The sequence below is a fragment of the Podarcis muralis genome, chromosome 7 (assembly GCF_964188315.1).
Source record: "Podarcis muralis chromosome 7, rPodMur119.hap1.1, whole genome shotgun sequence".
In the NCBI taxonomy this organism is placed as follows: domain Eukaryota; kingdom Metazoa; phylum Chordata; class Lepidosauria; order Squamata; family Lacertidae; genus Podarcis; species Podarcis muralis.
This window is the reverse complement of record NC_135661.1, coordinates 23,660,510-23,688,321: the sequence shown is the minus strand read 5'-3', so window position 1 is coordinate 23,688,321 and position 27,812 is coordinate 23,660,510. Positions and strand designations below refer to the sequence as shown.

At 42.9% G+C, this 27,812-nt stretch overlaps 1 protein-coding gene across 14 annotated transcripts in view; it reads right to left on the bottom strand.

Moving 5' to 3' along the window:
• KIF1B (kinesin family member 1B) overlaps positions 1-27,692 on the bottom strand; it is a 132,736-nt gene extending 105,044 nt beyond the window's left edge. For 5 of the 14 annotated variants that reach the window (XM_028740690.2, XM_028740693.2, XM_028740694.2 and 2 more), the window contains exons 1-2: positions 27,397-27,681; positions 18,320-18,499 (exon numbers count right to left, since the gene is read on the bottom strand). In XM_028740690.2, the coding sequence (XP_028596523.1) occupies positions 18,320-18,425 (106 nt within the window). In that variant the 5' untranslated portion in view covers positions 18,426-18,499; positions 27,397-27,681. Of the gene's footprint in view, positions 1-18,319; positions 18,500-27,396 lie in introns of all 14 variants that reach the window. The other 9 variants (XM_028740688.2, XM_028740689.2, XM_028740699.2 and 6 more) reach the window with 6 other exon arrangements.
• Positions 27,693-27,812: the final 120 nt, after the last annotated feature.

The following is a 27,812-nucleotide window of genomic DNA, read 5'->3' as shown; positions in this document are numbered from 1 at the left end:
TTGAAATCAAGCCACGGCCACAAAAGAAGGAAGAAAGAATAAAGAACACATTTAGAATGTGCTCCCAATTATTGGCTTTGATGTTTTGACATCATAGTGATGCAACTGACTGACGGGTGGGCAGCCCAGCCCACTTGTCAAAGTACCCGTTCACAGAATAGGGGAGGATCTGCTTCATCAACTGGATCCAGTTATTCACCCCTGGTGTAGACAATGCTGAAGGGATGCGGGTGGCACTGTGGTCTAAACCACTGAGCCTCTTGGGCTTGCTGATCAGAAGGTCGGTGGTTCAAATCTTCATGACAGGGTGAGCTCCCGGTGCTCTGTCCCAGCTCCTGCCAACCTAGCAGTTTGAAAGTATGCCAGTGCAAGTAGATAAATAGGTACTGCTGCAGCGGGAAGGTAAATGGTGTTTCCATGTGCTCTGCAACTTGTCACGGTCCTCCATGCTCCAGTAGCAGTTTAGTCATGCTGGTCACATGACCTGGAAAACTGTTTGTAGACAAATGCCGGCTCCCTCGGCCTGAAAGCGAGATGAGTGCCGCAACCTCATAGTCACCTTTGACTGGACTTAACAGTCCAGGGGTCCTTTACCTTTACCTTTTTACCTAGACAGTGCTGAGTTAGATGGAACAATAATCTGACTTGCCATAAAGCAGTTCCCTCTGTTCTTATGATATAGTGCATGCAAAGCAGATGTGGGGAACCGGTGACCTTCCAGGTGTTGCTGAACTATGACTCCCATCATCCCTGACCATTGGCCATGCCGACAGGGGTTTGGAATACAGCGGTTCCCTGCCCCTGCCCCCCCCCCCGCCGCAAGGCAAATTATCATAAAGACACATGGCATTAAACTGTGATACCACAAACAGCCACAAAACAGAAGGCACCTGGAACAGAAAGCAAGCAGGGGGAACAGGTTGGAAAGTAGGCAGGCCGGCCTTCACTACGATTTCATAGGGTTCACCCTTGCAGCTGGAACAGTCCCAGTTAAAGCTTTCATACAGCTACATCATGGAGTCCTGGTGCAGACCATTATTATACAGGCATTCCCTCTCTGGATGCACAGCACTCCATGCTAATAATTTAATTACACATCCCCTTGAAAGGGAGAGGCGCAAAAAGGCAGGGAATCACAGCACGGGCCCACGTTAACCACTCGCTTGTTTTTAGAAAGAAATTTGTTTATCTGATATTTCAAAAGGCCCAATGTGGCAATTAACAATTCTGTTTGCAAACCAACCCTCGCATGCTTTTGTGCCACGGCTATAATTAGTTTCCATCACTGTGGCACTAACAGCAACTTTGAGGATCTCGGTTCACCCCAGCCACCTGCTTATGAGAACTCAGAGGCTTTAATCAGGGATGTGCAGTGGCTTTTACACTGCCATTTTATGCAACACTGACCACTCTTGATGCCCCTTTTGAGGCATCTGCACTTGCCATTAAACAAGAAAACAAAAAATCATTGTGAGAAAGAGGATTTCATTGTTTCCATGATCAGATTTGTTGGGTGACATCCAATTAGTCATCCAAAAAATAAGCCCATAGCAAAAAACAAAGACACACACACACACACACACACACAACCAATGGGCTTGTCACTTAAAACAATTGATTCTGATAACTATGCTTTGAATGTGATTAAGATTTTCTCCCTTGTTGTGTTGGCATCTAATAACAGCCACTCCAAACTGGTTGCAGAACAGTGGTTTGACTTGCATGTTAAGTCAAATATAGCATTTTATTTGAAATATTTCTCTTTTTTAAGGTATTCACTTACTCTTAGAGCATGTTCTTGACATGATACAAGCTAATTCCTATTTACTTATCAATCAACATATTTTATTTATTTACTCAATGATTCATACATTTATATCCAAGCTTTCACCCAAAGAGTTCAGGGTAGCATACATGATTCTCCTTCCCACCACCACGACTATAATTCTCACAACACCCCTGTAAAGTAGATTAGGCTAAGAGGCAGTGACTGGGTTAAGGTTATCAGTGAGCTTCACTGCCAAGCGGAAATTTGAACCCTAGTCTCCCAGATCCAGTACTCTAACCACTACACCACAAGAACAAGTGAAGACCAAGGGGAACTTGCTCTATGTTGCTTATTTTTAAATCCTGCCTTTCCTCGGGAGGGGACTTACTTAAGAAGTCTCTGGCTGAGCAAGATACCGGATATGATGCTATCCAGTAGAGCCCACTGCTATTAGAAAGCTGTGCAATTGCCTGAAGCCAAGCAAATGCCTGACATTTTCCCTGGAAACGAAAGGAGTAGAAGCAAGGGTGAGTGCCTTTCAATTTCATCTATAGCCAGGAAGTCTTGTTTATTTTTCAGGATGGATATTAGCAATCCTCATGGGCAAGGGCTCATACTGGCAGCCTTGAGAATGGAAAGCATTTCAAGAAGGATGTGTTATTTTTCTCTCTCTCAAATACATTCCAATGCTGCCATCTAAGCCTCCTTCGACTGTTAAAATTCCATCTTCGTCCTTCGGAAGCAAATGTGTTCCCCGAAGATAACCTGAGCGTTGCCCAAACAGACAAATCTTAAAAGAATCCAAGTACTCAAGTATACAGTATGCTTCTGCTGTTTCCAAACCACACTAAGTAAACAGCATGCACACAAAGTAAACAGTATGCAAAAGGGCAAGACATGTGCGCGCCATGCCATTTTCATCTGCTAAATTATGCAAGCTTGGATTTAATTTTTAATCAAGCTGCCTTGCTGTTGCATAAGGAGGCATCCTTGGTTTTTGTGCAAGCTGCTGTTTCCCCCCACTCAATAAATGACACAGGATACCCAACAGAACTGGAAGACTGATTAACGTGCATAATACTAATCTGTTTTAATGTATGAAACAAAACAGTATACAGTACTTACAACTTGGGATTGCAGGAGCTTTTAAAATACATCCTTTATTGGTGTGGCCTGGAAATGAAGCACTGAAAGGCCTGAGTTCAAATCCCTCTGGGAGCCAAGAGCTCATTAAGTGGGCTTCAGTCAAGTTTATTACTGCAGAGTCTGCTCTCATGGTGGAAAGCCAGCATGTTGGCCTACTTTACAGGGTTGTTCTCAAGGCTATGTTTTGTTTGTTTATTTGTTTGTTTCATTTATATGCCACCTTTATCTTCCAAGAATCTCAAGGTGGTATACATGGTTCTCCTCCCCATTTCATTTCATCCTCACAACAACCCTGTGAAGTATGTTAGACTAAGAGATGGTTACTAGTCCAAGGTCATCCAGTGAGCTGGGTGGCAATTCGAACCCTGCTCTCCGAGGTCCCAGTCCAACTCTCTGATCATTACAACACACTGGCTATTAGTATTATTAGTATAACTACTACTATTAAGATTTATATACCACCCTTCATCAAAAGATCTAAGGGCAGTTGACAAAATGCAAATAAATAGTTAAAACAAAAACAAAACAAAAAAAATATTAATCAGCCAAAGGTCTGGTTGAAGAGGAATGCATTCACCTGGTGCCTATCAAAATATATATTATGAAGGTAAGATTATCTGGGGAGTGCATTAGAAGGCCCATTCTTGTGTTGCCACCCTCTGGACCTCACATGTAGGAGGCACATGAAGAAGGGTCTCAGATGACGAACACAGAGTCCGAGTTGGTTTATATGGGGGAGAGGAACTTTATAAGAGGAACTTTACTAGTAATCTGAGAGTTTAGTGTTTCCAAAGCATATACTTTTCCTAATAAAAAAGTGTGTTTGTGAATGTGCGAATATTAGCACTTCAGACTTTTAAATCCAAATGTATTTTATTTTAAAAAACATGCTTACTCCACTCCTCTGCCAAAAAGGCAAAAAGACTAACTTATAGATCAGCATAAAATAAAGACAGCCCCTGCCTTGAGTTTACATTCTAAAAGACATGACACAAAAAAGAAAAAAGAGGTGGGAGGAAGAAGGAAAGCAAGCAAATTCAGGCCCCAGTTCTTGAAGCAACAAAGTTCTCATAAGGCCCAGCCAGGATGGAAAGTGTTCCTAATATACACAATTTATATCTTTTGGTCCACTAGACTCTCTTAAGAAAAACTGCTTTGAAGTTCCAGTTTGAGCTATTGTAAAGCCCAAAAACCTTCAAGAACAAGAAAAGAACAACTAAAATCAGGGGATCCCATCAGCCATCAATTTAAGCCCAAAGGTAATGGTGATGTGATCCCAGCCACCCTCCCCACAAAGAGACCAGGAGACCTTAGCCCTGCAAAGGGCCAGTTAGTACAATAGCCTGACAAAAGGGATGCATTTTGCTTTGTTCTCATCCACTTAGAGAAGCAGCTGTGGCATATGGCCTTGAGATGCAACTGTAGCATATGGCACTAGACAGAAGATGGCCTTCTCTGAGATGAGAAAGAATATACCTACAAAAGCAGACCCAATTTACAAAAGGGATGGAATCTGGCATGGGGAAATGTGCAAGGGACTTTGGGTAAGTTACCTGATGTGGGGCAGAACAGACAATTACGCTGATTGGTTTTTTCTAGGAGAATATGTCCAGTGCCACCAAACATACAACACTGATGCTAAATGAATAACTGTTTCCAGGATACAGATGCCACACTCTTTGCAGGTATGCCATCAAAATAGACATTGTTGCAGTGGAAGAGAGTAAAGGTATCTAATGTATTATAGAGATAGTGCTTTAAAGACCCTGCAGTTCAATGACACAGAAAGCTCACCAAGTAGGTCACAATTACTCGATTTTACAGATGGGTAATGGAGGTGGAGAAATAAATGCTGTATGCTAGGCCTGGGCGATATCTCGATATATAGCCCAGAACCGGTATGAGGAACAGACCGCAATGTCGGTTTCACTCAGTGGTATATGGCTGGTGAAACTACCATCCCACTCTGCCCTCATATGACAAAGAGGGAGAAATAAGATGTATTGCCATATGTAGCTTTTTGGGGGCAGCTGTCAGCAACATTTGACGCCCCCCTCCAGCAGCCCACAGTCAGGTCTTTGAGAAGGAGGTGGGAGGGCTCTAGGACCCGGCCACAACCTTATACTGCTTTCCTAAAGCCCAGCACCCCACTTAGCCAGCTTTGGGAAGACAGCATGAGGGGTGCTGGTTGGGCTTCAAATTTTTGCCTCTCTCCCCTCCCCCTTCACTTCCCCTTCCCCCATGCAACAAAGCAACGTGCGGCCCACAGGTTTCATGTTGAAGTACTCCTGCAGCCCGCTTTGTATGAAAAGTTTGTCTGCCCTGAATTATAATGGGTTGTACCTAACGAATTCCTACTCTGAGTAGATCCACTGAAATTAATGCACCAGAAATATCCAAATCCATCAATGCCAACGGATCAACTCTGACTAGGATACAACTGTAAGTTAGTTGAACCTTGATTTCTACCAAAATGAATGGAATTTATTTTCAACTATCTTAGACTGCATACACACCATACATTTAAAGCAAATCCCACCTCACTCCCATAAAATAACCCTGGAACTGTAGTTTACCCATCAAAGTGACATAGTTCTCAGCACACTTACCAAACTACAGTTCCCATTATTTTGTGGGGAAACAATGTGCTTGAAATTTATGGTGTGCATGTGGTCTTGGTCTATTGCTTCCAGGATACTGAATCTCACACTTCTGGAGAGCATCTGTTATGTTTGTATAGATATTAGGAGAGATGGTACAATAAGTAGTGTGAAAAGCAACGGAACAAGCAGCTTTCAAATATAGAACACAAATCAAAAGTCTAGTCAAAATCACACTTTTACATGGAGCAAGCAGGAGGGGAAGATACTAGAAAGTATTGGACTCCTTACAAAAATCTAATTAATATAATCTGGAAGAAGATATCACATTACACCAGAACAAATGTAGAGAAATGGACACTTCCCAGCTGCAGAATGGCACTCACTCTCAAGTCGAGCAGCACAGGAATTTTTCAAGTTATTTGAAAGAAAGGAAGCTTCACGAACACCCTTATGGAATGGCTTAGAATGGAATTTAGCTGGATTTACTCCCTTACTTTAGGAATTCTAGCTCTGTACCAAGAGAAGAAGGGAAAGAACAAGCAAGCAAGTGAGCCATGCAGAACAGGAGGAGGGGGGAGAAGAGAGAAGCTGCTGGAAAAGCTCTCATCCTCAGCTGCTCTCCCAGATCCAGTTGCTATAAATACCAACTCTGCAGCTGGCGTTTCAGGAGGACAACATGCCTGCTCCATAAATGTGGGCTGCAATCCCACTAGAAGCAGGGGCCTCCTCTCCAAATTTCCATATGGAGCCTTTACATTTCCAACATACACTCAGGAACTTAAGAATTTGCCTTATAAAAAGTCAATCCATTGGTTCAGCTAGCTTACTGTTGTCTAAACTGACTGACAGTGGCTCTCCAGGGTTTCAGAGAGGGAGACATTCCAAGCCCTACCTGGAGACTGAACATAAGAGCATGTTGGATCTGGCCAATTGTCCACCCAGTCCAGCATCCTGTTCTCACCTGGGACCTTTAGCGCATAAAGTACATGTTTTACCACTGCTTTACCATTCCCAGGAATGTAAAAATCTACCTCATGCAGAGTCAGCCCACTGGTCTATCTAGTTCAGTATCCTCTACACTGCTTGGCAGTGGGTCTCCAGAGCACCAGACAGAGGTCTTTTCCAGCTCTAACTAGAGATGCTAGGGATTGAATCTGGGACCTCTTCCATGCAAAGCAGATGCCCTGCCACTGAGCTATGGCCCTTTCTTACATCTTTCTTACATCTTACATTACAGGGCACTTTTAAACACATTGTCCCCAAGAGATAAATTCATTTCATGCAAGAAACTGAAAAAAGGTTACATGAAAGCAGACACATTTATCACAGACAGATTAGTGGGTGACAGGCAGAATTCCTGAATGGAAGGATTTGAATTCAGGAGGGGGGGAAAGGATTGAGCAATGTAGTTTTTAGGAGGAAAGCATTTGTACATACATTTAAAGAGATATACAGAAGAACCAGCAGCACATTAAAGAAATTCTCTTTTTGCATTAGAAGAGAGGCCTGCTTTAAATATATATATATATCAGTACAGCATTCAGCTATCATTACTGTGATTATCCTGGATTTGTAACCAGGCCAGCCACTCTCTGCCAGCTCAGACTAAAAAGCAGCTGCCCATAGAATGTATTTGCTTATATGTTTTGCTCAGCTCTGTAGGAACAGAGGGCCCATGTTCACAAGCTGAACAACTTTGGTTATTGAAGGGAAGCAGTGAAATGCACTAACAAATGCTTGAAGAACTGTTTTTGTCTCATATCCAGCTTTTTAAATTTTTATTTTATTTTTAGAGGCAGAATCTTACAATTATAAGCCCTCTGGCTAAGGTTTCTGTACAAGGCAGAAATAGGTATCCTGTATATCACTGTGACACCAGGCAAAATGACTAGTGGGCTGCCCCACCCACCTGTCCCCATGAAATGTGTGTGAGATAAGGATGGAATTTTCCAACCCTGGGATAAGCTGTTGTCTGTCAGATGGTTTACTTTCTCTCAGTGGTCACAAAGAGAAATAAAATACCCAAACTAGATCTCTATGCAATACAAATATCATTTCTAAGAGGTAAATAATATAGATCCAGAAAAATACCTCTTTCTCTCTCTGAAATTCTAACCTTAAGGGCCAGTTTTAATAGTTCATATTGAAATATTTTAGAAAGCAGAGTTCCCAGAGAGATAGTGTCCATTCAAGCATCCAGAATGAAACAATCTCTCATTAATTCTTTTACAGTACTTTTTATCTGGGGGTTAGAGAACACATAATATAGCCTCTTATGAGACTGTTCCTTGGGCCATCTTTAGGTGACAAAATATTTGATTGTCATCATGTCTCTTGGACCTGCTATGATTCTTAGTTCTTGCCAAAAAACAAAACAAAATAATTGGCTCCATCAAGGCTGTGATTTTGCACTTTATGCTTCTGTGTTTTGTCCTATTGATCAGTTGACCATAATAAGCATCTGAGTGACTTTCATGGACACCAGGGCAGGGACACATAGAAGTTATTCCTCTTCCTAAAATAAAATCTAGCTAGTACTATGGTGGCAAGTGCTGCTGCTCCTCACTTCTGCTTAGTTAGGCACTGCTTTTGAAGCAACTGGGTCAGCTAATTTCAGAGCCATCAAACATGCCAGTCATTTGCCTGATCCCTACCCTGAACTGATTCACAAGGTTTTTGTCCACACTGCTGCACAACAGCAAGCAGTGATCCCAGAACCCAGGCATCATGCCGAGACCTGTGAGTAAGCAGGCATAGCCGCCTCTCATCACTCTGTACTTTCTCCTCCATCTGTTGTTCTGATCAATTCTCCTTAGCCTCATCTCTTGACCTAGTAACTTGAGAAACAAGACTGATTCCTCATCTACAAAGAAGCCCCAACTATGACCAGAATCCCTTACATAAAAACTGGAACAGGAAACTAGTTTATGTGTAAAGATTACCAGACATCCAAACTGTGCTCCAATAATAGGTTTCCAACTGATTCTTATTAAGAGTAGGTCCATGGAAATGAATGGGCCTAAGTCTTGGTTATTAATTTAAATGTGTCTACTCCAAGTGGGACTAGCATTGGATATTGTTACTTACATTCACTGCAATTTGGCTGGAGCAGTTTCTGAGCCTGCTTCGTTGCAGTTAAGGAGTTTTGGCATAGTATTTGACAAAATAAATAAATATATTCTTCACCAACACCAACCAAGGACACAAGACATTTAATACAGTAGAACCTCGGTTGTTGAACACTTCATAAGTCGAATGTTTTGGCTTTCAAACGCCAAAAACCCAGAAGTGAATGCTTCTGTTTTCGAACGTGCCTCAGAAGTTGAATGGCTTCCAAGGCGTGTTTCTCCATTTTTAAAATGGATTTTGCCAACCATCAATTGCGCCTTGATTGTCAAGCATTTCTGAAGTTGAACGGTCTTCCAGAACGGATTACATTCAACAACCAAGGTTCCACTGTATACACTTTTCCAAACCTGCATTCACTATACTCGTCACACTCATTCCTACTACAGATACTAATTATGCAACAGAAGCAAAGATGGTTGGACCACGGCATCCAAGTAGATTCAGTACAACTACAATTTTTCAGGCAGCTCAATTCTGCCAGACTGTGGCTTGAATCAAGTATGGATTTTTATCACTTTACATGTTGTTAATTACTTGACCAGTGCCAGGAGACTTGTGTTATCACCAACACTGCCTTGTTAATGTGTCCCTATAACTAATTTGCTTTCAACTAATCATAATTGTCTGTTCTATTTTGCATTTTTAAGGATTTCCCACTTAATTCCACTAACCATGTGTATATATTCTTGCCAATTAAGTACAGTGGTACCTTGGTTTACAACCATAATCCATTCCAGAGGTCCATTTGTAAACCAAAACGGGTTGTAACCCAAGGCACGCTTTCGCCAATGGGGCCTCCAAAAAAAATTAGTTCGTAATCCAAAAAAAAATTTAAAATGGGTTGTAATAATAAAAAAAAAGGTTGCAAACCGGAACACGCACTTCCGGGTTTGACGTGTTTGTAATCCAAAACGTATGCAAACCAAGACATATGCAAACCAAGACACCACTGTATTGCAGTTCATCCAGCTGATGAAGTGGACTCTGATACACAAAAGCTTATTTTTCTGAATACATCCAAGCTGTTCTGTGTGCATGCTTGCCACCTTTGCATATCCAGAGAAACAATGGCATAATACAGCTAAGAAAGAGCTGCCACCAATGTCCAGTTATCCAGGGTCTTTCTAGCTTTCACGTCATTTTAGTTTTTTAAAAAGCCTTTGATCACACAGCCAAACTATGAAGCCAAAAGGGTCAGCAAGAACCAGAGAAGCCAGGAGGCAAAAAGTCCTGCATTTTGCAGGAAGATTACTTGCTTCCTTCTGACATAAAAAACTATGCTGGTGAACTCACAAGTCGGAAATTAAAGCATTCACTGATCTGAATGAACTTCACCACTTCCTCTGAGGCTTGCCTAGCTGTCAAGCCACTGACTCCATCCAAGGAGAGACATGAAATGTTGATATCTGAAGTGATGTGGCTCTGGGATTCCTGGCTTGGATGCAACTGAATTAGGCTTTCCACTTCTTCCTCCTGAATGTCCCACTAGGCTAGTGGGAGCAAGTATCTACTGCCATCTGAAACCTCCGCCCACCATTTTGGTAACCTTTCTCCTAAGCTATACCGAAAAATGTATTGGGGTAAGTGACTTTTATTTCTTCAGCCAGCTAGCTAACCGCAAGGGTTGTTCTAGCAAGATAGGTCTCCGATTAAGCAGTAGGAACATAGGAAGCTGCCTCAGACAAAGTCAAACCATTGGGTCCATCTAGCCCAGTATTTTCCATACTGACTGAAACCATCTCCACGTCATTTCAGACAGGGAAGATTTCCAGTCCGATTCAGAGATGCTGGGGATTGAACTTGGGACCTTCTACATGCAAAATTGATGCTCTTTTACTGAGCATTGGCCCACTGTCTGATATATGGCTAATGGTGGTCAAGATCTCAAGTTCCTGGTTAATGTCTTTTGGATTCCCGAGGGTTTCTCAACCATACTTGTAAGCACCACCTTCTTAGGAAGAAAAATGTCAAAGATCACTGGTGCCAAGCCACCTGTGATGTGAACATGTCTATGGTTATTAGCAAATAAGAATGTGGAATGTTATTGTTCCATTTCTCTGTATGCAGTGAAATGCACCAGTTGTTGAGATCTGCATCAGAAGCCCATCTCTGGATGCTTCCAACTTTGGTGGCAAGATGAGTGGCTATCAAGGTATTTTAGGTGGCAATGCACATTTCCCCACATCCATTTGACTGAATGGATTAGACTTTAAGGTCCCCTTTGAAAATACTGAAAATTGGGGGGGGGGGAGACAATAGAAGGTGCCTTGCACCAGCTCAGACTATTCATCCACGTGGCCTGGCATTGTGTACTCCCTGATACCCCAACGTGGTGCACTCCAGAAGTTCTGGACTCAAACTCCCAGCAGCCTCAGATAGCATGAGCATCAAAGTGAGGGATGGTGGGAGTTGTAGTGCAAAACATCTTGGAGCACCAGGTTGGGGAAGACTGGTCTACTCTGATGAGGGCTCTTAAGGGCCTCCACAGAGATATTTCAATTCACTTGAAATATCTACCTGACATCAGGAAGTGAAGCTGGGATCTTTTGCATGCAAACCAGGTGCTAGCACTTATATGGTCCTTCTCATAAATAACTAAAGATAGAAAAGAGCATACATTCCAAGCCAAAATAAATAAATAAAGTATCCCATGTAGCCGAGAGCTCGTGCCTTCTCAGCTTCATAAACCACAATCTGTTAAAGGCAGCATCTGTGGTTTACTCCTGACAGATGGGGCCACCACACTGCTTTAAGCAATGGGATAAAGGGGTTTGGAGAAGTGCAATCCCATTGCTTAAGTCACAGATGATCCAATAACATGAAACACAGCGTAAAATATGGGGAAAGGATACTGTAAGATCTCTCTGCAGAGAGGGAAATAAAATTCACGTTTAATTAGTTTAATTCTGTGTTCAAATGGGATTTATACATTATCAACCCAGCTTGCAGTTGTAAATGAGTTTATTTGTCCCCATCAAGTGCACAAGAAATGGCTCAGGACTTCCACAACAAAAGTAGAAAACCAACCACAGAACTTGCATAGAAAGGAGATTCCAACTAAGCATCAAGAAGAACTTTCTGACAGTAAGAACTGGTTGATAGTGGAACAGACTCCCACGAGAGATGGTGGACTCTCCTTCCTTGTAGGCTTTTAAGCAGAGGTTGGATGGTCATCTGTCATGTAGGAGCTATTTGAGATTAATGCATTACAGGGCTGGACCAGATGACACTTGGGGTCCCTTCCAACTCTACAATTCTATGTTGTATATATTGCATTCATAATGGAAATCTACTGGGCAGAATCCAAATTTAAGTCATGCTTGAAATCCACTGGAACTTAAGTTAGTTGTGCCACCATCCAGCCATGTATTTTATGCTTTGCCAGCTGCTTAAGAGCCAGCTACAGGGTAGAAACCACACAACATCAAAAATGCAGTGAAACTAGCTTTAAAAGTCAGTCCACCAGTGAAAAGCTAGAGATGGATGTGATGGCACATGCATTTACTAAACACAATGGCAGCATCAGGCAATTATATCAACTTTACAGAAAAATAAACCAACATGCTCCATATTGCTCCTGGAAAACTAGGATAGAGTACCATTATTTCAGGGACACTACTTTTGTAGTGTATGAAAATATGGCAGTTAGATAAAGAAAATATCAAAATGTGTAATTCCTCTGGGTGGAAGGAGCTAGATAGGCAAGTAGGTAGGTTGATAGATATTCTGCTGAATTTCTAGATTTGGGGCAAGCAATTCTGACTTTTTTGAACTGTAACATGAAGGCACTCAGCTGCAGCTTCCAGCACTGTCAAAAATAATGCTGTTCATTGTAATAATGAGTCCTCAGCGCCCAAGCTCTTTCGTGATGAAAGTGTATTAGCAATGTAAGAACAACTACAAAAAACAGAGATTAGTATGCAAATAGGAAGCTTGATGGCTGACCTTTGTAGGAGAAAATCTTACTCAATGTTCTGGGGAGACATTCTGCTGTTACTAGGAAGAGGAGGAGTTTCTTCAACTGTGGAGGCTTAATGCAGCAAACCCTTCAGGAAAACAGACTTAAAAGGATCCCCAAACATTGAAACCAATTTCAGGCACTAATCATAAAAAAGGAATAGCTTGGGAGTGGAGCACTATTCCAGTTGCCGTCATATGACTGAACAACACTCCCTTCCAATTGGCTGGGGTTGTTTTTGTGCATTACATTACTGAACAGCCAGAAGCTGAATCACTAGAATGGCACCAGAATTACTGCCATTAGGATAGCCCACAGTTTGCTGCTGTTCTGCTTTCCAAAGAGGAAGGAATTCTCTTCATGATAGACAGAGACTTGCTGAATCAGTGAAACAGCCCCTATTCTATTAACAATTACATGAACATCAAAGCTAAGGACGACAGGCATTTCACGTGCCTTTTTAAAAGAAGGTAACAAAACAAAAAGGGAGTCCATACCAGATGCTATTGACCTACAACACCCATGAGCCTCAGCCAGCATGGCCTATGGCCAAGGGTAATGAGAGATGCAGTCCAGAAATGTCACTACCCAAAGGACTTGTTCAAATGTATCACTGATCCATAGTTTGGCACTGTGAGAATGTGCCTTCAAGAGGTCTTTACACAAGACCATTCCCTTACTTCCTTCCAAGTATGAAGCAAACCATAGTTTGCACTTTCCATTCAAACCAGAACACTACAGTTTCTAGTCACAATGTAAGTCCATTTCATTTGAACCAACAAATTACAGCTTATGATGAACCCTACAAACCATGATAAAACTAAAGTGTGCCTGATTGGACAAAAAAAATTACAGCCTGCCTCACAAAAGAGGAGAGGGAAGCACATGAGCTCCAAAAAAGCCCTCCTAGACAGCCATGCTGGCTGGGACTGATGGGAGTTAGAATTCAAAACATCTGCAGAGCACCTGGTTGGCAACACCTGCTATAAAGAATTGTGTTGCACCAGCTCTCATCAAGAACAAAGCAGCAATAAATAGATGAGATTTGCTAAAGTCATCCTCTGAGAACATAGCCTAAGAGTGCTCATCATGGAAGGCTGGTAAACAGCCATTCACCTGTAAGAACTGCCTCCACGAAACCAGCTGTGGTTCCATTCTTCCTTTTAGCCCTAATAGCTACTGGAGCTTTGAGGCAGTTATGAAGTCTGCAAATAACTTAATTTTGGCTGTATAAAGCTGCAAATGCTCAACCCCAGAGGCAACTATGCAACCCCACTGCCAGTCAGGATCACCAACTCTTGGGGGCCCAACCCTTTTAGACTCCCCAATATTTTTGTGAGGGAGGCCAGGCCCCTGCAATGTCCAAAAAACTCAGGGCCAACTGCAGAGCCAAGCATGGCGCAGCTTCAGTGGCTGGCTCCTCCTGCTGTTGCTGCTGCTGGGAAGGAGGGAATATGCAGCCCCTGGATGGTGGCAGAGGCAGCAGGAGGCAAAGGAGGAACCTCTGGCCATTGAAGTTGCACTGCTGAGGCGTTCTGCTCCTCCGGCATCCTGACATGACTTTAGTTCCCCAATCTCTCCCACAAGTTGGCACCTCTGCTGTCAGCTTTTCCCCCATTTCCCACCACCACCACCACCACCAGCAACCCAAACTCATTCTCATTTCCATATCCTCCATGACAACAACTTTCTGCTGTGTAGCATCTGCAATCAGCTCCGACAGCCCTGCAAGCAGGCCAGGCGTGCTGCCAACATTCCAGCCTCTTAATGCAGACAGTACATGTGATTTCAGCTGGACTGCAGGATTTCACTGTGCAATTCTATACACACACACACACACACACACGAAAAAAAGATAAAGAAAGGAGATAAAGGCTGCATTTGCATGTTGTGATTAAACCACGTGTTAGTTAAGGCATTGGACGCGGGTGGCGCTGTGGGTAAAAGCCTCAGCGCCCAGGGCTTGCCGATCGAAAGGTCGGCGGTTCGAATCCCCGCAGCGGGGTGCAATCCCGCTGCTCGGTCCCAGCGCCTGCCAACCTAGCAGTTCGAAAGCACCTTCAGGTGCAAGTAGATAAATAGGGACCGCTTACCAGCGGGAAGGTAAACGGCGTTCCGTGTGCTGCGCTGGCTCGCCAGATGCAGCTTTGTCACGCTGGCCACGTGACCCGGAAGTGTCTCCGGACAGCGCTGGCCCCCGGCCTCTTGAGTGAGATGGGCGCACAACCCCAGAGTCTGTCAAGACTGGCCCGTATGGGCAGGGGTACCTTTACCTTTACCTTTTAGTTAAGGCATTGCTGTGAATGCCCAGATCACTGCTGCTTCATTCCTCCCCATTAGTGAGCAGTAGCAACAAGCCCCAATTCCCTGGCTCAGTGCTATGGCCAAACTGGGGTCATGGTTTGTTTTGTTCAAAAAAATAAAATAAAATTATCTGAAGCCAAGCTTTGTTCTCAGCTTCAGAACATCATTTATTTGGAGCAAAACAAGCCATGATACCCAGTTCAGACACAGCACTTGAGGCAGGGATCACAGCTTACTGCTCCGTGGCTTAACCATGATGTAGCCTCACCTGCATTGAAACATTACAGCCTGTATGAATCCTAATTGCACCTGCAAGTTTAAACAGGGTGGATTATACCAGAGGACAGATATTTTCTAAAAACTGCTTTCCATAGAATATTAAGGACAGCTTGTAAAATTCTAGCAGTACCACCCTCTTTCAAAAAGGACAAAGGAAACTTGTATTGGCAACTTCCAAATATTTAAATCCATGCATATTTGCTAGAGGAGGCAACTTCCTTTCCTGGCCGAAAGCCAGTATCTCCAACAGTTCTAAATGTCTATTTGTCCTTAGCAATGCATAGGCATGCCACACAACATGCCAAGCAATTGTTAAGCTGCCCTTACAAGATGGGCTGAACAAACTGTCTGGTTATCTAATTAAGATTTATCAGGAAATAGCATGGCAGTTTTTCATGGGCTTCTCAGTATCTTGTACTGAATGCTGTCTCACTCACTCCTGAAACTACACAAAAGAACTTTTATTTCTTTCTAAGCAAAATATTTACAAACACCTGGTTCACACTATATTAAACTAAACCTTCATTATGCGTGAACTCTGCCCAGAAGTGTAACTATGGTTTTCTAACTGCCAACCAATCAGGAGCTTATTTGTTGGTGGCTTACAAAACTTGTTTCCCTTAACTGTGGGGGTTAGCATTGCATGTGAACCCAACACGCTTAACCATGGGTTTGTTTGACCACTGCACCCCAGACGTTCATCAAACTACTGAGGAAAGAGCAGCTGGAAAACAAACCAAAAGCTGTAGAAACAAACCATGGCTTCTTAGATAATGGAATATCTCATGTTTAACATGTGGTTTGTTAAACAAACCATGTTTATGCTCAGTCCAGGCCAAAGCCATATGCAGATTTAGTCAAAATTACAGTTCAATATTCAACAAGTATACCCAGAAAGGAGATAATCTATGTCACTTCGGTGTCAATTGACTTTGTTAATTTTTTTTGTTACTGACAGACAACAAGGAACCCAATCAAGCTCAGCCAAAAGAGAATGCATAGCTGGCATGTTTTAAAAGCAGAACACAGGAGTCAACCCATGCTGGATTAAATCATACATCTCCCCAAGCACTCACCCCACTCCCAATTTCCCAATAATCAGACAAACCTCTAATGTTCTACTCTAGATGTTATTGTTGTTTGTTCCACAACAACATTCCTGGGGAGATCATTCCACAAACGGGGAGCCAATGCAGAAAAGGCCCATTCTCATGTTACCACCCGCTGGACCTTTCATGAAGGAGGCACATGAAAAACGGCCTCAAGGTGATGATCACAGTGTCCAAGTCGGTCCATATGGGGAGAGGCAATCCTTGAGATACTGCAGTCCTGAGCTGTTTATAATTCAAAGCCCAGAAACTAATTGCTAGCCAGTGCAGCTGAGCCACAATCAGTGTAATATGATGAAACTGTCTTGTCCCTGGCCACACACCACACCCCTCACTGGCCCCTGCATCACACCCAGAGAATTTCTGCCTAGCTAGAATGTGCCTTTGAATTCTGACATAATGTCCTTCACTCACCTGGATGGAGGATAGAGAGGAGTGGTGGGTGAGTGTGTGTAGTAATGAAATATAAAATTCCTATTTGCTGTTCCACCCGTTTTGCCTCAACTCTGCATACCACTGACATGTGGACCTCAGAAGGTTGCCCACCAGGGAACGCAGTCTTCAGACTGAAAGGAGTTGTTCACCACTGCTCTAACCACTGCAGCACGTGGACTAGATACAACACCACACACCCAGGACAGGCTGGAACAGGAGATATTCTGCTATCATTCACATGGTATTTGGGGGGGGGGGGAGGTTGGGATTAGAGGTTATGGACTCCTTTTAAAGAAGTGTATATTTCTATACACACCTTCATGCCGCTCAGTAAGAACACAAGGGGGGGGGGAGAGAATAGCCCGTAAAAGCGTGTGAAAATAGTCCCCCCATTACCGCCTGAAAAGCAGCCTCTTCCCTTTCCACTTTCTCCTTTTCAGAAGATCTATTTTTCTGAACATTCCTTGCATAATTCCTACCTAATAGCACACTAGAAAAGCCCACCCTCAGATGACAAAGGCTCCAGGATATCTCTAATGCTACTTTCCCACAGTTATTAAATGGGTCGAAGTGACTTAAGTCTGACCACCTGCTATTTCAATTTGCTTTTGTCTGCCTGGAGACGTTTCCCAAAAGGCTGCAGGTCAGAACATTCCCAGCAAAATCAGTTCAATAGAAAGATGCAAACGAAGCCTTTCCCTACTGAAGCGGCTACAGCTTAATCCTCAGAGCTTGTTCATTTATTTCTTTACAACTCTGTTCCTTGAAAACTACCATTTAGACAGTTATATGTATGATGACAGGTGTACCAGGGGTTCAAACTGCCAGACCACAAAACAACAACACCAGGACACCTTTAATCATGGAATTGTTAACAAATTCGTTTAAATAACACAGATGGGAGTTCAGAGAGAAAAGTACTCCTGATAACACTTTACCGGGAAACTGACTACAACCAGCTTATAATTTGAGAGATTTTGTCTCTCTCAATTCAGGCCTTGTACATAGCAAGGAATCATTCAACTAAACATACAGCAGAAAACACTCAGAATCAGGGGATGTGCTACTTCAGCAAACATCATGCTACTCTGTCTGGTTGCTAAGCAATACTTCAGCTTTCCCTCCCTCTTGGTTACCTGTCTTACTGATAGCAGAATTACCCCATAAATTGCAAACTGGATGATCCCTGTTGTTACACTCCTTCTGGAGCCACAAAAATGGAGCCACAGACCAAAAGGCATTTAAGCTTCCTCTCAAGCAAACACACGTGCATAATGGACAACCATTCTGCCATTTCCAAAGAAAAACTCATACAGAAATGATCATGCAATGTTGCCAAAGGGAAGGAAGTCTCCAAATCACGTTTCTGCTTTTGACATATCCACAGCAAGAGAAAGAGTATTAATAAGCAAAAATGCATTTAAGCAAATTATAACGCCTTTTGAAAAAACTATCACAAGACTTATACAAAAAGAAAGGATTTCCTTAAATGAACCATTTGTCAATGACATAAGCTAGACAGTAACCAATTTACTGAGAATCTCATCAAGGAAAAACCACTCCATCTAAAGATTTGCACCAAACTTACTGGTTGAGTTGCCTTGCATTTGTATGATGCATTTGGACTCTTTGCTGGTCTCTCGGGAATTAAAGGGTCTGACCCGGACAGCCACCTTGACTGAAGCGCCTGACATTTTGCAGTTTTCTTGTGTGTACTCCAGAAATTATGAGCGAAGAACTTCCACAGCTTTTTCTTTCCTGGAGTTATCTTTTGAGAGAGAGAGAGAGAGAGATTCAATAATTTGAAAATACATTCCAGACATCTTGATGGTTGCTAGGATAATAGCTTAGCTCATTAGATACAGACAAATTTCATATTTTTTGGCTTCATGGAGGCTGAGCGTATCCAGGGTTACCCTCCTTCTCGCTAGCCACTGTCAAGTAATAGCTTTCAGGGGAAATGATTGTTTCCAGCCCCTCCCTCAAGGAGAAAACATGGAGCCTGCAAACTGACATCACTCCTGACTCAGAGGGATTAAAAGGACAGCCGTTCTTTGTGCTGTTTGTTCATTTTATCGGTACATGTGGAAAGCTTAAAAGAAACCTACACAACCCCAGGGATTTCCTCCATTCACAGAGTATATAAAAATTAAAATACATGCTGAGGTGGCTTTGCCTTTGAAGTCACCCTAAAAACAGCTTCCTCCCTCCTTGATTCTGTAGAAAAGAGGGAGGGAAGCAGGTTTCTGTTTGAAACATTTCTATCCTCGCAGCTGCTGGCTAACAAAGCAAATAGACCAAATGACCAAGTTCCAGGAGCAAATAGCCATAGCGAAAAATGCAGTTTAGCTGGGAGAGAGAGTACATTGTGGGCAAATTATTGTGTTTCCGCAGATAGGCTTGAGAACAACTAATCCTGAATCAGCTAACGGAGAGACTGGAGATATCATTTAGCATCCTCTCCTTTTATTAACTTGTTCTATTTACTGACATGGCTGTCCTTTTCTGGTCTATGTTGCTATTCCTTGTTTGAAGAAATAAATAATTTGAGCTTCGTTTAACGCAGGATACACCAAAAGGACATCCAACTGAAGGCTATTCATAGTTATTTAAACAAAAACATCTATCATCTTATACACAAATATACACAAATAATTATACACAGACAGCCTACCTGTAAAATTACAAGTGGACATCCACAATACCCAGTTTTCACAATGGCACTGTGTTATAAAGAATGTAGAGTGTTGTAAACCTTATTATTATGAATTAAACATTCCATTCCTTTGAGAAAACGTTCTACAGCTCTTCATTTTGAGATGCTATCAGTTCAGCTTACATTGACAAAAGATATACTGCACTAGACTCTCTTAAGTAAAGACTCTGATCAGGAGGCAGTTGAGGATATTGCTCACTTTGTTTTAAGCGCCTAAAGTAGGATTCTCCCAGAGAGAGATTTGCTTTAGGGCATGGAGATTTGCCTTTTTTCTTGTCAAGGGCTGCATTACCTTAGAAATAATAAGCCACTGTTTGTATTAAACCATAGCTTACTTGTGAACATTTCTCTCCTTTAACACGTGAGTCATCATGTGGCTTCTCCCCTCCCATGTAGCACCCACGTGACTCAAACAAGCCATAGAATGACTTTTCCTGTCATCCAAACCTGGATCATGGTTTGTTTCTTTCAAACAAACCATGAGCAGTAAATCATAAACAAACCAAAGTTTGTTCTCAGTTTATTTCTGGCTTACCGTTCATGGTGCATTTGAAACAAACAAATTTATCCTAAAATAGACATGTTTGCATACAAATCTGCCTAATATAAACATTTTTGTAAATAAGAATTCATTTCCTAACAGAATGCCTTTTTACATGTTTTTTTCATATAGACTTTACCCTAGTCTATGCATTCTTGTACACACTACTTGCCTGGAGAACGCATGGCAAATGCAAAGAAATGCAAATCCTGAAGGATGGCTGCTTTTCAGTTCACATACTGTTTTAGAAAGTGCAAACTAAGTAGGTTTGCTTTTAAAGATTAAATGAATCCTTACTGCACCCCCATATTTTTTCACACTATGGCCCCTTTTCACAATGGTGAAGACAGGTTGCATGGTGAAAAAAAGGAATTGGATGTGTCATCTTATTAGTCAGGTATTTGGCCACTGTTGAGTAGTATAGCTAACTGGACAACTATTATATCTCACAGTAGCTATATATTTAGGAGACAGGTCATTTCCCCCCACCTACCAAATAAAACGAGTATTGGCTGCTAGCTAACTCACAATTCCACATCAAAACAAGAAAGTTACATATTAGCTTGTAGGTGTGTCTGCAAAAATCCGTTAAGTTACAAACCAAGAGATGAAGACAGCAGAGATGCATGAATGTTAATACTGCAATACTGTACAACCTTTGCCTTCTACAGTCTTTCATTATCATCAATTCAGCTGTCTTGGAACAGAACTAAAAGCACTTTGGATTAATTGACAAAAAACTTCTGGTAATATCATAGAAGGTACATTAAGTACTTTGGAATCCTCAACTTAAGGGTCCTTTTGTAGCTCCTTTTTGTAGCTACAACTCCCATCATCCCTAGCTAACAGGACCAGTGGTCAGGGATGATGGGAATTGTAGTCCCAAAACAGCTGGAGGGCCAAGTTTCGCCATGCCTGGCTTACCTGCTTAAGAAAGTTAGAACGGCTAACCAGATGGAGATGTGAGTCGCCAACCTGGCATCCAGAGATCTCCACATGGTCACAATTGGACCTGCGCCAGTCACAAAATGTGCCTGGTGCCTGGCTAATTTCTAACACTGGCCATTGGCCTGATCCACCAGACTCTTCTTTTGCTCTTATGCACATTTGTAACAGACTTCAAATGTGTTAGAAAGAAATAGGGTCTTTTCCTTCATTGACTTTTTTTCTGCTTTACTCTATCGCATGATTCAGGTATTGTGTTCCTTCTCTCTTGAACAGGCACCATCACTTTAGAATGAAAAATCTCAGAACAGAGAACATGCAAAGATGCAAAACAGTCAGTGTTTTGTGTTTGCTGGGTGTATTTGTTTTTAAAGAGACGGGCCAATTTATTGAGAGGTCAAACGTGAGATTGGGGGCACACTTGCCCAATTTAATCCTCTCTCTGACTTCAATATGCGAAATGTGTAGCCTGGCTAAATAAGCATGCTGGGAAACAACATTTCAATACACCATTCTTCTGAACAAGCCTTCTTTAGTAAGCTCACACACTGCCATCTGAAGTGCTGCTTTAATGCCTGTGCAGATGACGAAACCACTGAAAAATGGAATAGGCTGCTGAACAGAGTGTTCCAGAGTCTTGTTAGAAGGGGGAAAAGATTTTTAAAGAAACGAGACTAAAAGCCACTAAACAAAAAACAGTAATTCTGACTATTTAGGCCTGTCCTTCTGAGAGACACAACTGTCTCTCAGAAAACAATTTTAGGCACCAGAGAAAGAAAAGTTGACAGCTGCAGGATGGGAAGGCAACCTATAATCTACTTCTCCTTTACATCTGCAGGTGTGGCATTACCATTGTCTGGCCTCGGTCATGACTTGGATGCGAGCCAACAAACTGAAGCTGAATCCAGTGGGCAGTACCTTAGACCAGATGAATGGTAGGTTGCCTGCTCTTGATGAGGTTACACTCCCTCTGAAGGAGCAGGTACACAACTTGGGGGTACTTCTGGATCCTTTGTTGTCGCTTGAGGCTCAGGCTAATGGCCCAGCTGTACCAATATCTGGACAGGGATAGCCTAACAACTGTCATCTATGCTCTGGTAACCTCTAAGTTACATTACTGCAAGACATTTATACGCAGGGCTGTCTCTGAAGATGATTCAAAAACTTCAGCTGGTGCAGAATCCGGTAGCCAGGTTGCTCACCAGGGCAAGACGATTTCATATATACTGATATACTGATCTTGACCTGACTTCACTGGCTGCCAATTAGTTTCTGGGCCCAATTCAAAGTGTTGCTTTTGACCTATAAAGCCTTAAACAGCTCAGGACCGCAGTACCTCAAGGACCACCTATTCTCATATAAACAACTCAGACCCTGCGACCATCAAATGAGGCCGTTCTTCATCTGCCTCCTTCACAAGAGGTTCAAAGGGTGGCAACATAAGAATGGGCCTTTTCTGCGGTGGCTCCCCATTTGTGGAATGCTCTCCCCAGGGGGGCTCGCCTTCTACCTTCATTACATAACCAGGCAAAACCATTTCTTTATTACCAGTATTTTGACTGATTAACATTCCATGGTCTTTTAAATGTGTTTCTGGGAGGGGGCGTTATTGGTTTCTTTTGGTTTCATTATGTATTTTGTGTTCTTGTTTTGTATTTTTATGTTGTGAACCCCCCTGTGATCTTCAAATGGTGGTATTATTATTATTATTATTATTATTATTATTATTATTATTATTATTATTATTATTTCCTACATCCCAGTTGTTAGGAGCATTTTCCAGCAAAAAACTGATGCTATTTGAAAAGGTGCGATAATGAAGCTTGGGTGCTTTCATCTGTGTTTACGTGATATATGGAACTAAAAAGGTATCACAAAAGTAAGGCACAGCCTCCAGCCTCACAACACCTTGTAAAAGGTGTTAAAGTTGTTTGCCTAAGGAAGTAGCTATCAAAGTCATCTGACAACTGGCAAACTACAGTTCAGAGGTTGAGCACCTGCTTTGTGTGAAAAGGTCCCAGATGCAATCTCTGGGATTACCAGTTAAAAGGATGTCAAGAGGAGGTGACAGGAAAGACCTTCTACCTGAGACACATCTACCAGCCAATATAGCCAATACTAGGCTAGATTTACAAACAGACTGATTGGTGTAAAGTGACTTCCTATGTTCCAGTTTATAAACTGAATCACAAAGGGTGCGCCACACTCCCCACCCCGCACAATAGGGTGAAACCACTTTGTGTCTGCTTCCCAGTGCATGCAACTTTTTCTCTTTTTTTCTTTCTTTAATGGAGGAGGAGAAGAATACATTATGAAGTATATACTTCCCATCTCAGAAACTGACAGTGACATTCCATTCTGAACATGAGAGACCAGCAGAGGCTAAAACTTAAAAAAAAAAACAACAAATGACAGACTGGCCATTTGTCATGATAGATACTAGTCTAAGGATGGAAAACGTGGTGCCCTCCACAGTTTGTTGGAACTCCAACTCCCAACAGCCTTGACCACTGGTCATGCTGGCTGGGGCTGATGCGAATTGGGAGTCCAACATTTAGAGGGTGACAGGTTCGTGTATGTTCCCCTGGAGAGAAGTTTTTGTCCTCCCTCTCATATAAAACTAGAACTAAGGGTCACTCAGTGACCAGTAGTAGGTTCAGGACTCATATCTTAGGGCTTCTTAGGGATTCACTACTATTATATGTAATGATTAGCACCAGCTTAGATTATTGAGTGTGCCTGTGTGTCAGAACAGGGGAGACCTGCTAGATCAGACCAAAGGCCCAACTAGTCTAGCATTCTGTTCTCATAGATGCCAATGAGGAGCCCACAAGTGGGACATGTACATAAAGGTACTTTCCCAATCGCGAACCCCAGCAACTGGCATTCAGAGGCATACCACCTCCAATAATGGAGGCAATATCACCATGACTACTGGCTATTATTCTCCATGATCTGCTTGATCCCCTTTTAAAGCTGTCCAGGTTTGTGGCCATTTTAATGGTGACTGCATTTTAAACCATTTGACTTATTTTGCACCTCTCGGCTTAATACTCAGATCAAAATGTAACGACCTTTCAAAAATCCCAAGGGCCCCTGGCTGGCCAGGAATGCAAGAGTCCAAAAGCTTTTTCTAGCAGAGTTGGCAAAAACTTTACAGCTAGTTCAGCAAAACAATTAGCCATCACTTCTACTGGAGGACTAAACCTCTCAAAAAGGCTACTCAGGCCTGCTGGGTACCACACCTCTATCTTCATGCCCTCCACTTTTCCTGTTGCATCTTCCATCCTAGTCCCTGCCAGACAAATACCAAATCATTGGGTGGAATAAATTCCAGGAATATTATCTGAAACAAACCCAAGCAAATATTTTTGATTGGCTTCATGTGTTTTCTATGTTTCCTTAGCACGCAGTATACACAACCATATAAAAGCTCCACAAACCAGACAGATAAATTAATGGGAAGCCAAAGCTGGCCTTTAAAACTATTAAGGGCAATGCATGTTACCTTTTGAATTAAAATCTGACCACCTTTGACAAAAATCTCACCATGACTAAGATGACAACTAAAACCAGGTCAGAGATTAATGTATGCAAAGTTAACTTAGAAGCATCCAGGACACAGAGAGTATGTGTGAATACTCATAGAGAGTATGTGTAAAATTTTACGTTCTGTAACAGGGAAAGAGACAGGCAGAGGCTTGGTGTCTATCATCTTAATACAGACTGGTAACCGTTTTAAATTTAAATGAAAGCAGCAGTACCAAGCATCTGAATGCTATCAAGTTAGGCATCAGTCACAAAACCTCATTTTTTCCTTCATACTCCTACAGCTATGGAAGCTGTATGACAGGGACACTTAAATACCTTCCATCGTCATCATCTATTTCCATAGAGTTGAATATCCACTTAGCACTTTATAATAAATAAAAATTCACAGCAGTCACTGTATGCAGCCAGTAAGATGGAGACAAAAGGAAGAGGAGGATGGAAGGACTAGGGCAAAAGCTTTAAAATCTTTGCTCCATACAGAGAAACACCAAATTTAACAGTAAGAAATATTACATAATATAATACACAGAGAGAGATGTACAACATAAAAAGGCAACTCACAGAGTCCTACAACCCCACCCTCGAAAATTCAACTTGAGCAGGTACAGACACAACTATGAAGATGCAAGCAGGCCATGACAATTAGCAGACAACTCCATGAAACCCGGTGAGCATTTGCACTAAAGCCATCAATTCCAAAACAGTATTTTTTGACCTTCTGCCCCATCCCTGATTAAGCTCCTAGAGGACTGTCGGATCATCATCCCAATATGGCTGCCCCGTAATTGTGCTGTGCTGGATATAGAGGAAAGGGGGGTGGGGAAACGCATCAAAACAAAACGGCAGCTGTTTATGGCAGAGAAGAGGAAAAGCTGGGGGGAGAGGTAGGGAAAAGACAAACACAGAGGTTCCTGCATTTCCCAAACCATTCACTGCTGTAGGAAATTGGGGTTGGGGTAGAGACAGAAATTAATATAGAATGAAGGAGAATTCTGCTTCAAACCCCGCCCTGCTTAAAAGATGAAGCTGCAACAGAGCTTCAGCGAAAAAGGATGCAAACATTGAAAACTGCTCTCTTAAAATAAATATGAGGCTACGGGTCCCACTCAGGAGAGGGTTCTCTCAGAGCATTCACAGTGGGGAAACTGGAGGCAGAACTGATGGAGATGTGGGGCTCAGATTCAAAGGGATTTCTTTATTGAGGGAAGTATTTACTGAGATTTGCAGAGATTCACAAAATATATCTGTGATGGAGCTAGGGAGCTATGAAGTATAAATGCTTTATTTTGAGGGGTGTCACTGACAACCACCATCACAGCAACTTCCTATGATGGTTATGTTGTTGGGATCTTAAATTAGATGTCACTAGGGAAGCGGGGGGGGACGGGGGGACTGGAGAAAGGGAGATAAATAAAGAAAAAAGAAAGATGATTCAAATGGCTAGATTGAGAGGCATTCTCTGCGAATATTTAGAGACCAGGCAATCAAGAGATCTCAAACTATGTATGGTCCCAATATAAAAATGCCTCTAGGAGGAACTTGGAATTAGTAATAAGAAGGGGGGACTGTAAGGAATCTCCATTTGGAATTGACTGGGGGGGGGGCAGGGAGAAAAACTGGAATTGGCAAAGGAAAAGAAGTCAATAGGATGACGGGGTTGTTCCTAGTCTGCTCAAAGGAGAGGGAGGAGAGTGCAAGGAAATTGCTGATTACAATAAATATACAGTATACAAGAGACATGTTTATTTGTTTAGCTGCACAGATATATCAGGGCTGGAAAATCACAGTCTTCTAACTGCTAGGAATTTAAAGAGGTTTTTAGTTTCTAGCTATGTCTGTATCCTGCAGTTCAGCACACAATCATGTGAGTCAGTGATATACTTAGGCATACTTAATCCATACCTTGTATATATACACAGCTATACGCATAAATTATGTGCTATTATCATACACACACCTCTGCCCCCATTCTCCCAATGACACATCCCATAGAGATTCCCACCCCCTAAATGCCTCAGCCAGCTAGGATCCAACAATATCTTTGGAGCACAGGTACTTTGAATTTAAAGGCCTCCTCTTGCCATCAGTGGAGCTAACACCTACTTAAAAGAGGCATAAATGGAAGGTCATTTGTAACATATGTATGTATTCCAGACCCTAACATTGGGGGGGGGGCGGAAAAAGATGGTTTAAAAGCCAAATACATGATTATACTGAATATTAATTTGTTATTACTACATCTTGTATTGAGTTGATTATATTTTACTATGCCTCTGATGTTTGCAAGTGGCAGTATGAAAGGCAGTATGAAAATCATGATCATTATTGTTAACAACTATTACCATTTCACTACTAATACTAATCACACTTGGATAAGTCACTTAGGGTCATATGTTTGCCAGGGAGAAACAACCTCCCCCCCCCCCCCAATATGGATTAATATGGAAGGAGTGGGGTGTCATCACCTGACCAACCCAGGGATCAACCATATCCACCTTTGTGTACCCCATCCCTCCATCCACCTGATCCCCTCAATTGTGGGGGCGGGGGGTGGCCGCCCACATAGGAGTCAGGCCATTTGGCCCAACAGCTCAGTATTGCCCGCTCCGACTGGCAGCAACTCTCCCGGGGAGGGTGTTCAAGACAGGCCAGCCCTACCTGGAGATGCTGCCAAGGGCTTTGGCCCTTTTGAGGCAGATGCTCCGACCGCGGAGCCACAGCCCCAATGGAGAATTTGGGGACAGGGCGGGGTGGGGAGGGGGAAGCCGGGATTGAGACCATATGGATGAAAAGGAAAGGGGGGGAGGGAGGCTTCAAGGAGGGGCCCCTCCCCCCACCAGCTCTTTCCCCTCCCTTCCCCCACCCTCTCACGTGACCAACAACCGCCCGTCCCGTCCCCCACCCCTTTTACCTCAGTGCAGTCAAGGGCGGAGGCGACACCGGCGCCGCCGTCAAATCAGCAGCCTGGCGGGGGACAACGAGCGGCGACGAAGCCAGCGGGACAGAGGCCGCCCAGCCCCATCACGGAGCCCCCAGGCCGGGGAAGAGCGGCATCACAGAGAGGCGGCGGGGCGGAGAGAGGGGAGAGAGAAAAGGGCGAGGATAACAAGAGGGACCGAACCGCCTGACAGGAGCGTCGCGGCTACACTGGCAAGAGAAGGGGCTGGAATCGATTCCCTCCACCCAGAGGGGAAGCCTCCGCCCCCGTACCCGCTCGACGCCCTCCAATCAGACGCGGGGAGATGTTGGCTCGCTGGGCGAATGCGGAAGCCGATAGGCGGCTTGAGCTGTCTGTCCTCAAGCCGAGGTGGGAGGGGTCTGTGGAAA